The sequence below is a fragment of the Varanus komodoensis genome, unplaced genomic scaffold, assembly GCF_004798865.1.
Source record: "Varanus komodoensis strain SLA01 unplaced genomic scaffold, ASM479886v1 scaffold30, whole genome shotgun sequence".
In the NCBI taxonomy this organism is placed as follows: Eukaryota; Metazoa; Chordata; class Lepidosauria; order Squamata; family Varanidae; genus Varanus; species Varanus komodoensis.
The window spans coordinates 10,361,411-10,376,313 of NW_025335762.1; the positions used below are offsets into that span (position 1 = coordinate 10,361,411).

At 45.0% G+C, this 14,903-nt stretch overlaps 1 protein-coding gene across 2 annotated transcripts in view; it reads right to left on the bottom strand.

Moving 5' to 3' along the window:
• Positions 1-12: 12 nt before the first annotated feature.
• DBNL (drebrin like) overlaps positions 13-14,903 on the bottom strand; it is a 29,828-nt gene continuing 14,937 nt past the window's right edge. Inside the window, exons 8-14 of one of the 2 annotated variants that reach the window (XM_044437550.1) lie at positions 11,837-11,891; positions 11,340-11,411; positions 8,649-8,754; positions 7,345-7,494; positions 5,081-5,187; positions 3,937-4,042; positions 13-2,258 (exon numbers count right to left, since the gene is read on the bottom strand). In XM_044437550.1, the coding sequence (XP_044293485.1) occupies positions 2,119-2,258; positions 3,937-4,042; positions 5,081-5,187; positions 7,345-7,494; positions 8,649-8,754; positions 11,340-11,411; positions 11,837-11,891 (736 nt within the window). In that variant the 3' untranslated portion in view covers positions 13-2,118. The remainder of the gene's footprint in view (positions 2,259-3,936; positions 4,043-5,080; positions 5,188-7,344; positions 7,495-8,648; positions 8,755-11,339; positions 11,412-11,836; positions 11,892-14,903) is intronic. The other variant, XM_044437551.1, reaches the window with a different exon arrangement.

Below are 14,903 nucleotides of genomic sequence, written 5' to 3' on the forward strand. Positions count from 1 at the left end.
ATGCACAGGGGGTTGTTTTCATCATTTCACTTGTTTTAATTATTCGGGTCATCCTGATACAAGTCACAAGCTTTTTCCCCACCCCAAATCTTCATGCATGGCAGAAGGCTAGAAAAAGGAGGATTTGGACAAAAGCAGTGAGCAGTTACAGTGAAACAGCAGTGATTTTGCATGATGTTTGGGAATTCTAATAATTTTTTAAAATCCTTATGGAGCCACTGTTGGCCTTCTGCAGTTATCCCCAAAAAGTAAAATTTCTTTATCATTCCTGAAAGGAAAGATGGAATTAAGATAACAAAAAGTACAGCCCAATGTAGTCAAGCTAAAAGAAGAGGTCCCATATTAGATGTTATTTTGTATAGAGGAGTTAAGCACGGACAGTGTTTTTGAAAGGTTTGTTCTATACCTGGTGGGGGGAGAGTAGGGAATAAGACAGCAATCCTTTTCAGAAGTGGAATTAATAGTTCATGGTTTGCTTCCACAGACTGGGGAAAGCAAAGCATGTGGAAAGAATCTATTTCTGGAAACTTCTCACTACCATCGAAACTATCATTTTTAAAGATGCCATTAAAGGAAAACTGGCTGGAACAGATTAACTGAGAGCTGCTTTAGGAATTCTTGTTTCTGTAATTGTTACCACATCAGGCATAAAGGCAGGGCAGAGTGGAATTTAACCTTGCAACAGCACTAGTTGCAAACATTAAACAAACAGGAAGCTCTCTCCTACAGCACTTATGTTCCTGTCAGATTATCTGAATAGAGAGCACTTTGAACATTTGGATGAGAACTGCATCCAACCCATGTCCAGCAAAACAGACAAAAGAATGCTAAAATGCTTTAAAAAGGGGGGGGGGGACTTTCAGTCATAGCTAATACACCAAGAGGAGGCAGCGCCTGGTGAGAGTTTGACAGGTTATTTAAAATGAAGCATTTGACCCCACAAATGGCTTTACTGGGTTAATACAATTAGCTGATGTTGATTAGGGGTGCACAGTGTCACACAATCATCACAGCACATGCGCACCACTCCTAAGTGGCTCAGCTGCCGGGGGTGTCTTTATCTTTCCTTCTACCCAACTATAAAAAGGAAAGAAAGGAGAAATTAATCCAACTCCTATCTAAAGGCAATTTAAGGCTTTTAAAATCTAAGAAACGGTAATGCTGGAGTCAAGGTCCCCTTCTAGTAGCCAAGCCACGCAACACACACACAGAGCATTATATTTAAAGCAGTGAATGCTGGCATTGCTTCCAGGGCTTCTCTCTTACAAACGGCCTCGATGGTGTTTATGTCTGAAGACATGTTCAAGAAGCCGCCGTGGCAGCATTTTGCTCTAAAGCAAGGAGAGAATTTCCACAAATACCCAAGAACTTAAAGGGCAGCCCAGCTTGATCCCCACACAAAAGAATGGAGCACTTAGAGGGCACAATCTCCCATTGAATAATTACTCCACTGAAATGGAAGGGGGCTGCACAAGAGCACTGCAGACGTAACGCACAACGCCATCCCTTTCAGCAGAACTTGCCCTCAAGTGCTTCCTAGTAGACTGCATCTCCAAAAGCTACAAAGCACAATCCATTTTCCCCAAAGCAGACCTTTCAGAGAACTGGGTTATGGATTGCAAGCTTAAATTTCACCAACACGCATGCCTTACGATACCTCTTTACGCTGTCTTGGAATTCTGCAACACATCAAATCAAACATAAGTCTGCATGAGACATCCCTATTTTTGTTAAGCTCATCTTATCTCTAAATGCTCCAAGTTGGAAGTTCAAACAGTGATCTGGTCCCTGTGTGTCCGGAAATGATGTTTTTGGCCAAAGCCTTTACTCCTCTAAAAGGTATTTCCCTCCCACCCTCAAACAATCTAAAGGAAAGGGCTGTGCACTGCCAAGATGGATTGCCTATCCTCACCTAAAAATCCCAGTTAAGGAAAGCAAAAAGAAGGCAAAGGACAAGTGCTGCTTCACCAGGCAGAGGCAGACGCTGCTCCAGCAACAAGGGCACCAAGCAATGGCACGTCACTCTTAAAAAGCAATGCAGCATTTCACCTCGAGAATCGGAATGGACAGAGCTGTTCTTCCAGGTATTGCTTGCATCCTTTCCCCAGCACAAGCCACTTATTCGATGAGTCCCACATAGTTGGCAGGGAACATCCCGAAGTGGCCATCAGGACCATAACCACACCACCAGCCCTCATCAATCATCTCAATGTTGGTGATGATGTTCTCAGGGTCGAAAGAGATCTCAGTGTCGTCAGCTGAAAGGTGGGAACAGGCATATTCAGGGAAAGGAAAGTCGGAACAAGAAAGACTGCAACAGCTGGTAGTTCTGATGTACCCAGTCAGGGCCCCGCCTGAACTTTAAAGGGAGCTATCTGTGGGTTGAACCTATTGGAGGGTCAGCTCCATAGAACCTCTGGCTGAAGTCCACATCATCCCAGTGACACTGGGGTCACCTTTCTCCTGCAGGGCATATAGCGGCTGGAGTGAATACTCAGGACCACTTAAAGAAGCAGTGCACCATACGTGTCTGCATTGATTGTACTCTGGAATCTGCCCACCCGAACACAGAGATAGGGATGTTCTGTCTCAAACGGCCTTTGCCAGTTCCTCCAGGACTGGGCAGGGCTTGGACTCCAAGCCTCAACGGGGTGAAAGACACTCCACCTGGCAGGCTCAGGGAGGAGCCAAGGAGTGAGGCAAGCACTGCATGAAGCTGAGGACTTGGCCAGTGGTGGGAGGAAAGGTTTGTGCCAGTTAACAGAATCCTGTTTTCCATGCTGTGAAAGGCAACGAGAAAACCAAACCAGGTCCAGCCATGCCCACTGACTCCTCCCAGCCCATGGGGGGCAATGTAGGCCCCACTGCAGTGCCCCACCCCAGTCTGAGAGGAAGCTCAGTCTTGCTTAAATGGACCAGTAGCAATTCTCTAGGGTCTATCACATTTACCCAATCTTCTCAACAGGAGGTGGTGGAGATCTCTCTGCAACAGTTACTTGTTACATGAACAAATCAGACAACAGAAGTCTATAATCCTCTAGAAAGCTGGTTGAAGCCTTACTAAAAGGTTTGGCTGGGGCTTTTGAAGTCAAAGGAAGTCCAAGCAGCAGCAGCTCCATTGGCTGAGTAGCAGGCAGTTCTCTGGGGTTCCCATCAGGCAGTGCTCTTTTAAGGTAGAGGCCAGCCTGCTCTAACACTCTGTTGGGGCTGCCCTTGAGAGCTGCATTACACAGTCACCCGATTTCCACTGCAGGGAGGTTGCCACAAACATTCCATCCGTGCTTCAGCACTTATGCAACCCACCTCTAACCTCTCAGGACTAGTTCTGAATTATGAAGAAAAGTGGTTTCATCACAATGTACTGAAGAAGCTAACACTCTGCTGTGAACTCTAAAAATCAGCAGAAGATAACAGTCCCCAACTGCAAACAGCAAGGGCTCACGGAAGCATCATTTAAGCCTATCCTGTAACCTGGCTTTATGCTAGCCAGAAACAGTATCCTCTACCCCCTTCTGTTCTCCCACCACGGTTTTTTTGCTCCTCCTTCCACACAATATCCTACTGCCCCATTCATCTTTTAACCACTGAATTAGGGCAGAGTATCTACCTTACTCTGTGTGCATCAGTTTCAAGCCGTTACTGCTTGAAACCTCTTTATGAGGTTTCTAAGGGGATGTATTGGGGGACTTTTTTGCCCAGTATCTAAGGCAAAAATTCCACATTCCCATATCTCCAATAAATACACACTGCAAAATCTGATAATCAACTGCCAGATACACAATTTACTCAATGAACCTGCCCAAACTGGCTTTCTGGCTTGGAAATCCTCAGTCCCTTTCTTCTAAATCTGAAACCACTCCATGACTGGGAAACCTGGAGGCAAACCTGGAGGCAAACACTTGAATGAGCAGAAAAACCACACAGCACAGAACATACCAGCTTGATAGTCGTATAGAGCTCGAGCACATAAACCTTTCCCCTCCAAGTTAGGATTTTGCTGGTAGTTTTCAGTGTACTCATATTTAGTGTCTTCAGGTTGTTCCTGCAAGCACAGAATGAGAAATAGGATATTTCAAGTGGTACTGACAACTACCAAGGCCAGACTTTTAACATCCTGTAGCTAAAATTTTACAGCTGTAGATGATGGGAGTGTGGCCTTCCAGACGTTTTGGCTACAAGTAGCCCACCCCTGAAATAAAGAGATACTTCACTGGACGAAAATCTGCCTCACCCGCTCTTCTGAGGGATTAAGCTGGTATGTTAGATTTTCTGATAGGGCTGATACCTCCATTTCGTTATCCCATACTTTCCACAATAAGGCAAGGTAGGATATATGATTCTCTCCCTACCTCCATATGCCAATTTTATCCTCTCAACAACCCCAAGGTCAAGTAAATGTCATGGCTGACACAGATTCCAATCCGGATCTCTCTGATGCTTTAACCACTCGCTATTTTCACTTTGGATGGGCTACAAAATTCTGGGTGTGTTTTAGCCACATCCTCATATACACTCCATCAGGTTTCATGCATGCAGGAATCCATTCTTTGCGGCATTTCAGCCAACCTCTGAGCTCCCTCATCTTGTTGATACCTCCCCTCTTATGCAATGGTGATCTTAGCTACAAAAGCTTTCACACTCAAACATCAGAAATAATTAGTGTAAATGAAGCCATATTTTCTCATCTAAATTCTGCCAAAATGTGCTTCAAATCCATTTTCCATCATTCCTGAGATGGTCTTAAAGCAACTGGGGGGAACCTCAGGACTGGTCCCCTTCCCCTCCCTTTCCTTCCAACCATTGTTCATCTTTCTCCTCACCCCAGTATTTTCCCTATTCCGAAAGAGTTACAGTGACTCTTCTAAGGCTACTAGCAGTAAGAGTTTTAAGCTACAAGACCGTGGGCGCTTTTGCTCCTATGGAATGTAGCCCTCAAGAGCTTTTCCAAAACGAAATTTGGCCTTCAGGCTGAAAGATGCTCCCCTTCCTCTTTCCTAAAGGGTAGAATGACACGGGACTCCATTTTGCATACACACATAGTTTGATTCACAAAAGGAGAGTTGTATTTCAGGAAACTAACCTCAGGAGGTTCATCATAGATAGCTGGCTGACTAGGTGGTTCTTCATATACTGCTTCATGTTCCACTTCTGGGTGGGAGACAGGAGTGTCCTGTTTTACAGAATCGCCTAAGAAGCAGAACACGTTTTCGTATTTCAGTGCATCAGGTTTAGTATAAATCCCTTCCAGTAATCAGCGCTACCTGATACATTTTTCTGACATTAACCTGGTCATCCCTCAGGAGAGGCATCGCAGCATCTCAAAGGCAGCTAGCAAGATGCCGTTCCTGCTGGTGAACTTCTTGAAGGAGGGCTACTTAGAAGGAATGGGGAGGCTCCATTAAGGGATGGTGTGAGGACATGTGGTGCATTCCGGTAAACCAGGCACAGCAATGAAGTGCCTCCCGTTTACTCAGAACCCAGGAAAGCACAGGACTCCTTAGGCTTCCCAGGCTGGCTCCTCTGCAGTCACACGATCAGCCAACACTATGTAGATGCAGTTAAGCCACACTGTTCCCTTCCTGTTCACTGAGCTTGTGTTGCGACTCTTTCCTATCCATTTGCCCTACCTTGGATTAGCTACTTAGATGGCGCTCCCACAGCTCTCTTTGGATTATGACTACATGCCTGAAAATTCCCAGTAGAATCAATATTTGCAGGACAATAACTTTTAATAGAAACACTTCTGTAGCAAAATGATTAAATTCAGTTATCCTTGTCGATATGTCTGTTCTGCAATGCAGGAGTCTGAGTTTGGCTCTTCCAGCTGAAGTGATGCAGAACTGTTTAGTTAAGTGTATGCAGAAGACCCTCTGTTATTTAATTAATTTCTATGCTGCCTGTGAGTCAAAATGACTCTGTGGGCAGTTTACATAGTCAACATACACAAATAAAAATAATGTATTAAAATCAAAGATATTTAATACATCATTATAAAAGCAATGCTAAAATAACTCATCCACAATCCGCTCACAGCAGTAATGTTCAATGATGTACTGATGTTTGGAAGCAAACAGTCACCCACCACTTCCACTAATTTGTGGTCTGGCTCCTTTAGCTCTATATTTAGTCATATTAAACATTTTCAGACATTTTAGCTCAGCAGTTAAGAAAATTACACCTTGCTTTTGCTCTCTTATTTTTGGTTCAGCCTTTGACTTGTTTTCCTGTCTCTCCTTTTAACTGCCTACTAAATCTCTGTCAAATGATGACTATTCCCTGAATCTAATGAAAAATAATCAGCTTTTTCCCCTTTTAAGCTTCCTCAATACAAAGGCCATTGTCTGATCCTAGCAACAGATAAAGCAGCATAGGACAAACATGGTGCATACAGCACAAAACCAAAACAAACAACATTCCACAGTACAGACAGAATGAAGCACACAGACACCACCCAGGAAAACAAGATACCTCTCCTTTAAATAAAGGACTCTGAGCCACTCAGGGTGGCAGGACGGAGACATATGAGAAAGTATGTGGGTCTCCAGTTTCCTTTAATATCAAAATAACTGGTAGCAAAGAATGCTCACTGATCAACGGAGGCTTCCTTTCTATGCCATTCTGAAAAGGCAGGAGCCCAGACCTATATCAAAGCTGGCAAATCGAGCTTTTGCAGCAGGGAGATGTGCAAAAAGCCTTAGCAATATCCTTTTCAAAAGAGAAGAAAAGAACTTTGCCAGGGAGGGGAGGAGAGGCAGCCTGCACAAGCAGAGGAAACTAAATAGCTGTAAGGAAAAGCTGTTCTTCCTAGGATAAAAGTGTACTGTTGGGATGAAAAGGAACACAAAATTGTACTTTAAATGTAATAGGTTAGAGCAGCCTTTCTCAATCTGGTGCTCTGCAGATATGCCAGAATACAACCACCCATCATTTGCAGCCAGCATGACTATGAAGTAGGGATGATGGGAACTGTAGGCCAACCAATCTGCAGTGCATCAAGCCAGGAAAGACAAAGTCAAGATGCAGTAAATTGAGCTGGGACACTATCCTATTAAAAATTAACTTCCAGGGAACTATCCCAAGTGTCCAAGCATATGGGAGGGAAAAACAACTTTTACATTATTTGCAAAGTAGGAACAAATGATCTGCAAAACTGAGGATTTTAATCTGTGTGGCTGAAAGTTATGTTGGTTGTGGACACCTCCACAACATGGATGTTTTCCTCTGTACGGCTGGAATAGTGCTGGAAGGACGACCAGAGCATGGGCTGCCACAGGAACACCTCTAACTAGCCTCACCCGGAGAAACCAAGGAACCAAATCCACAAGCTCCCTCATAGTGCTTTACCATGCTCGGGACCAGGAGAGACGGGAGGTGTGTCGTGTACAGATGAATGGACAACAGGAGGAGGGTGAACATCTTGCACAGCAGGAAGGACGGGGGAGACGGGGGCCTCCACGTGACTGTTCTCCTGGAGAAAGGGGCTCCGTAACTTGCCTAGGAAAGGAGCCGAGTCAGTACAAAACGCATCCCGCCGAGAGCGTGCGCCACCCTGCCACTGTTCGCTCAGCAAGCGGGCCATGGAAGGGCTACCCAAGGCAGCCTCGGTAGTGGAGCCCTCTTCCACTTTTGCCAGGCACGCCAGGGGGGTGGGGGTGCCCCCTTTCCCCTGCTGGGTCTCCAATGCACAGTTCCTGCTCCAGCCCCATTCCCGGTATGGGAGGCTGCGACCCCGAGCCCCCCGGCCGTGAGGCCTGGTCCTCCTCCCCAGACGGCTTGGCACAGCAGCTTCCCCCTGTGGGTGGGGGCTTTTGAACCCTTGTCCACAAGGGGTGCCTGCTTCCTTCACAGGCATTCGACCAAGGAGCTACATGGCCCCTCTTTGGCATGGCGCCTCCTCCTCGTGAGTTGTGCTTGGGCACCGTATCAGAGGATTCACAGCCACGCCTGGGAGGATGCCTGGAAATGGTTTCTACTGTATTTGTAGCCCATCTTTCCTCCTTTGTGGAACTCAGGGTGGCTATAAACGTTCTGTAAGGGGCGGGACAGGAAAGCTTTTAATAAATTAATAAATCAAAGAGATACCCAGGTAGCCTCCCCTCCAAGCCTGGACCAGACCCAGAGCTGCTTAGTTTCAGCAAGGTGGTGACCTCAAATGCCTTCCTTGCTCTGGGACTGCAGCAGTAGGGCCACCCCCATGGAGTGGGGCATAGAATCATAGAACACCAGAGTTGGAAGGGGCCATGAAGGCCATCGGGTCCAACCCCTGCTGTTGCAGGACACCAGGTCATGCCATCCCACTCAGAGGGCTGTCCAGTTTCTTCTTGAAGGTCTCTGGTGTGGGAGAGTCCCCCACCTCGTTTTGCATGCTGCTCTGCATGTGTGTTTGCTGGGGTGCTCTCCATCCCTGCTACTTAACTGACCCTTCCAGCACCTGTGCAGCAGGCAAGCAGCATCACCAGCAGCTCTCAATGGGGGGGCACCGGTGGTTGTTCCAGGGGAACTAAGAGGCTTTTCCCACATTCGGGTGCCCGCTTTTCGCCTCCCCTCCGGACAGCCCTGCTCTGCATATGGCAGCGGTTCCACCAGCACAGCAGTGGTGCATCTCCAGTTGTGGCATAAAGGCAAGGACAGGACTGTTCTGTAGGTACCTGGCTGGGAACCAGCAGCTGCCGCTTCAGTGGACATGGACCTCTCTTTCTGTCTGAAGATATCACGAGGATTCACTGATCTTTGTGATATTAGTGATGCTGCTTCCTGTGTGAAGAAAAAGACGCATGCAATCCCAATGAAAACACAGTGATTCAAGGCAATTAAACCTAGCAATTACAATCAGGCCTGCTATCCAGGCTGGGCAGGCAAGGGTGGACAGCTGCCTGGAGCTGCCAATGTCTTACTGCATTCAGAGCAGCCTTCTTCAACTCTGTGCCATCCACTTGTACTGGACTACAGCTCCCATCACCCCATTGACCATGCGGGCTGAAGATGACTGGCGCTTCAGTCTACACGAGTGGGGAGCACAAAGTTGGGGAAGATATTCTAATCTAAGTCATCACTAATCTGGCACAAGGAAAGAAAAAAAAACCCCACAGACACAGATTTGTGTCAGAAAAGTTATTATATTCTTTTAGGCTAGAATGGAGTACAGAACCTCTGGCCTGAAGGCCTAAATCAAGCCCATACAGTTTCTTGGGGTTCCTCCAGGTAGCAGGGCTTAGATTCATTTTATTTATTTATTACATTGGTACCCCACGGATTTTTCTTTTCAAAGAACACAAGGCAGCTTATATAAACCTCCACCTCTCAGTCATCCTCACAACGACACCCCTGTGGGGTAGGTTGTGCTGAGAGTCTGTGCTTGGCCCAAAGTCACCCAGTTGGCTCCATGGCTGAGCAGCGACTACAACCCAGATCTCATGAGACCCAGTCCTGTACTCTAAACCACTACACCACGTTCCTTGGAGGGCATCCCCCTGCTGCGATCATGGATCTAACAGCAACAGTAGGGATTCTCCTGCTGACATGGGCCAGCAACAGAACCCCTGCTGTTATCTCCAATCTCAAATCGGGACCTCAGTAAGAGTGTGGCAGCATCAGCATAAAAAAAGGTAAGAGGAGAACGACATCATCTGCCACTAGCCTCTGCTCCAAAACCGCTTTGTACCCCCAGTCTAGACCATGAGGCAGACAGATCACACGAAGGGGATAAAAAGGAATTCACATGCTTTGCTCAATCTCCTTTGGTAAACCATCGGTTTCCCTGGGGCAAAAATAAGGTGAAGGCCTTGCTTCTACCCTGGTAAGCGCCTAGCCTGGCACTATAAAGACATATGAAGGCTTAGAGGTAAAGCATAAGAACAATGAATACAATGGGATTATCAGGGCTTGTAGGAAGATATATCTACCTGTGAGATCCTCATGTACAGCACAACAGTCCCTTGTAGATCCTTTAAACATACTCATTATCAAAGATCAAACGAACGAATGAATGCATACGTATTGTAGTAAGTGAGCTTGACATTCCACCAAGAGCAAGGTTGATGAAGAATAGCCAGTTATTCGTATCATGTCATGAATTTACTGCTATAGAACAGGGTTAGTAAGAAGGCTTCAATGCTGCAGTCCATGAAACTCAAGGTAAGGGCAAATTCCCCCAGAGAAAGCCAGTCAGCATGCATAAAAAGGTTTCTCCAAAAGTGATACATGCTCTTTTAGAAGACCCAAATTAGGATGGGAAGGAAAACATTGCTCATTATCAAGAGTCCCACATGCAACCGGGCAAGTTTTAAGGTTCAAGTCAAGGTTCCAAAGAAGATGGGGAAAAATCCAAGCAAGAAGTATTAGCCAGGACTGTCTCCAGAGAAGAATCAGTTCCTACCATTGCAACTGAAGATCAGTGCGTAGGCTGTAAGTTTTATTGCGAGTTCAGCCGACATGCTTATTAATCTCAGTCTAGCCCTTCAGACTCACCAGTACTCTGGCATGTATGTGTGGACATGTTACTAGCTGTGGAGTGTGTGTGTAACTCCTGAATATTGCATTCCTGAGCAGCATTTCCAAATTTGAGCTCATGATTTAGAAAACATTGGGCTGATAGAATGCCTGCTTGCTCTCCAGCCAGTAATTTTTGTGGGCTTATTTACAAAGCTTGTCATGAGTGGGGTGAGGTACAGCTGGCATGGGAACAAAATTTGGGCTAGGCTGCACCCGTTAAAACTTGAGTTCTGGAAGGAAGACTAAACGGTGGCAAGCATTTGGTGGCCTTTTTGTGGCAGTCATCTGAAACACTGCGGACGGATTACTGGAAGAGAGACTGTACAACTGAAGAAGAGGATTAATACTGAAGAAAGTGGGAGAGATAAGTTTTCTTTTAAATAGAGTGGATGGATCAATATCGCATCTTCAAGGTAAATAAAATCACACACAACTGAGTGGCAAAGAGGCAGACTGTGGAACTCAACATCTTAGGGGATGTTGAAGATGAAGGAAAAAAACAAGTTTGAAAGGAATGACCATCCATAGGAATGACCAGGCTACCCAAAACTGTAGGAGGCTTATAATGAAATTATGTAGGTTTTGTTTGGACTAAGGTCTAAGTAAAGGTGCATTATTTCCAAACTGGCTTTTCATCAGAAAATGTGGTGCTGAAAGCCAAGAGTACTGGGATCGATGGAGCTAGTTCTCGTTCAGCAAAGCCATGGGCATCACTGCTTTGACCCACTTTTTACTGAGAAGCCGCCCGAAGAGGATAGATTCAGAGATGCAGAGGAGGAGGTAGAGTTGGTGGCTGTTGGTACCCAGAGAACTGAAGCAGAGCTGTTGAGCAGCTCTCTCGTGTGTACCTGAGCTTTCTCCACAGACTCACTTCTCCTTCGGATACCCTGCTGCCTCTTGCAGTGATCTTCCTCCTCTTTCTGTAACATAAGATGATTCCCTTACACTACGGTAAGGTGAACTAGAGGCGGATCTCAGCCTATGGCTCCACACTCTACAAGATGGAACTGAGGCGAACGAAAGAAGAATTTAGGTGTTGATACATGAACAGAATGGGCGGCCTTTGCTGTAGGTCATGCAGTCTATCGAGAAGAATGACAGACACCTCCAAATCTCTCCCTACCAGGTTTAAAAGTGCAATGGACATTGTCCAAGCTTTCCAGATGAAGGAATAACATCCACAGGTTCAAAGCTGTACTCCTGGATCTTGACACTCTCTTGCAAGTGTCGGGAAAAGATGCCGTGTTGTTCCGAGTTACGATCTCAGGCAAGACAAGACAATTCCTTTGCATTCAAAAGCCTTTAAAAAAAAAAAAAAACCAAATCTGACAACTTCAAACCTCACCCGTTGTTGCTTATCTCTGTCTCTTGACTCTGTTTCCTGTTGTTGCTGGAATTTCCTGCAGATTGGGGAAAAAACAAAACAAAAAAGAACTAGTGTTTGAATTTTCAACATAGATGCGTTTCTCACCATTAATGATCCTAACTTCATCTGGCTCTCTGCTGGCAAAAATGCATGGCTTTCTACCCAGCCCGAGTTATTCAAAAGCTGCAAGCGATGTCATGCTTATGAAATTCCGTACAAAGGGGAACCCAATTTGGAAAAGGCAGGCTCTTTCATGGAAACATTTGGTTACTGCTGCTGTGCAGAGTATTTTGTTTTAATATGATATAATTTTAATATAAAAAAACCAAAAGGGTGAAACTTTTTCCCTATTTTGTTTTGTAATACATTAATACATATGGCAGCAAGTTTTCCTGAAAACTAGTAAAGGGAAGCCCAGCACTCTGCAAATGTTCCTTTGTTTCTTTTAGTTAATTAATTAATTTCATTAATAAGGCATCTGCTACATCTCTATTCCAATAAAGGTGCTGTTATTGAAAATTTCTGAAATATAGTACTGGATGACGTTAACCAGTTTATCTTTCCACTTTTCCATTCTGCACCTAGTTCTGGAACCAATGCGCTAGTCTAACTCAAACGTATATTTTCAAGGCTATATGAAATATTATGTTCTCCACTATGTTTTTGGCTGCTTTTACGTAATATATTGTTTCTTAATTGCAAGGCTCTTGGGGGTCTTGACCAACTTATGTAATATGGTTAACAAACACCTAGTAGGCACAAAATACAGGTTATTCAACTTCTGGAGCAAAAGGGGCATAAAAGAGCTACTTCTTCCCACTTTGGAAGAACTACAGAAAGTCTCCCTAAACATCTGACTCAAAGAGCTGCACAAAGGTTTTACTGTCACATCCTCTCATTCACCGCCACTCCACTTACCCACAAGCCGGGAACCACACTCCTTGAGCCTCACTTCCTAGGTCTAATTATTTCTAGTGCTAAGTAGCATGACCTTTCAGGGGTAGTAAACCACCTCCCCAGGGCTTGCCGCAGCCCATCACCCAAAAGGGCTTCTTCTTTTGCAGGTGCTGCAGTGTGTCATTTTTTGAAGGGTTCATGATTCATTCTCGTTTCTTTGTTTGGCTACTTGGTACTGATTTTGGGTAAGCCTTTAAAAGGCACCTGTTTATAGTTCTAAAAATAACAAGGGAAAACATTTGCTCCTTGAACGGTGAAATGGAGCCCATAGTGGTACAGCACCTCCAACGGATACGGAAAGCCGTGGATGCTGTCCATTGCTTGCTGTCTCTTTCAGGAACCTTAATGGATTGGTACTGTATTCTTGAATTGTTTAAAACTGCGGTAAGGTGTCTCGGAGACAAGCTGATCAAAAGGTAGGTGTAGTTCTCTTTAAATGTATAAAACAACCATTCCCATTCCAAAAAGTTTGCATGTATTTCTGTAGGTTCAAATTCCATTTCAACTATAATAGTCACAAGCTGGTCCTAGGAAAGCCATTTTCTCACTCTAAGCAACCTCATCGGATTGCTGGGAGGTGAAAGCCCTTCTTTGGCCTCCTGGGAGGAAAGGGTGGCTACGTACTTGCAGACTTAAGTAAATGTTCTTGCGAAGTGCTTTTTCTGTTTTTTTTAATCACAAGGAAGCGCTACAGAAAAAGAACACTTGTCCCTTCCTCCCTATTAGTTATATGAATATGAAATTAATTACATGGCTTTATGTATGTAAGATATGCAATTGCTCTGACAAAGATAGAAACATGGAATTGTTCTGAGAGATAGAAAGAGTTGCAGCTGAAAGAAGAAAGTAAAACCGACTGTGGCTGGATGATATTTGTATAATCAAGTGACTAACAATTGAAATAAGATTATTTATTACAATTCTATACCACCCATAGGCAAAGCTCTCTGGTGTATAAGCTACTGCTGACAGTTACACTAACTAGTCTGCTGTAGTAACACACCAGCAAGTCGTTTCCATCAGCCTACGAATGAACGAACGAATGAACGAACGGCCTCCACAATGTCCTATTCAATTCTTGTAGGTTGAAGCTTGTGGCTTCCTTTACGGAATCCACCCATAAGCTCTGGCAAGTGGAGGTCCTCTTTGTTGAGCTGTGCATGGTTTCTGACTGGGGTAGCGGCTTCATTCAGGAGGCCACACTAGGGGCCGTGGGTTCAAATCTGCTGCCTTACTGCAGTCAGAGACAAGAAAAACAAGGAAGAGAAACTTGAAAGTTCCTCCTCTTCAGCTCAGCTCAGCTCAGCTCAGAAGCAGCTTCTCTATTTGCTAAGTAAGAACCCAGCAAAATACGTGAGTCACGTTGGATTAAAGCATCTTAATTCACTTTCACCGCACTTGTACATAGCAGATTCATGCTTTGGGATGAGGTGCAAACTACAGCAAGTATGAGATTGGGGTGAGGTGTGAGTTCAGAGCAACTACAGGCGTGCACAGAGGCAGTTTTTACCGTTATAGGGAAAACAATGTGCCAGAGAGAGCGAGAGAGCGAGAGATGGGCTGCTGCACGGATGACTTCCTGTGGATCTGTAACAGGAAATCCGCTTAGAGAAATGAAAAACTCAAGGTTAAGTTCACAGACAGCCTGCTTACTGGGGCTTCCTGAGCAGTTTGGGGTGGGCTGAGGTCAAAGGGGCAACAACGTAAAAGAGGAGTCTGCAATGCAGAGAACATCAGCCACATATCTCTGGAATAAGGCCCACTTGAATGTTGAGAGACAAAGCTGTGAGAAGATAAAGGGATGCCTTGCTGGAGATTCTGGAAGTGCAGTAATATCTAGAACTTCTCAGGCTGGGAAGGTCACTCACACTTCTGAAGGAGTTATTCAGGAGCACTTCTCTGACCTACTGTTCACAGGCATTTTAAAAATACAAATATGGACAGAGTGTTTGTTCTTTCCCACACTAGCCAAATATGTTGTGAAGCTATACAGATTTATATTCGGCTTCAAAATGTTGCTTTCTGCATTAGATATAGCCATACTTTTTGAAAAGGGTAAGCACAGGTCTTACTTCCAGGGCATTTATAT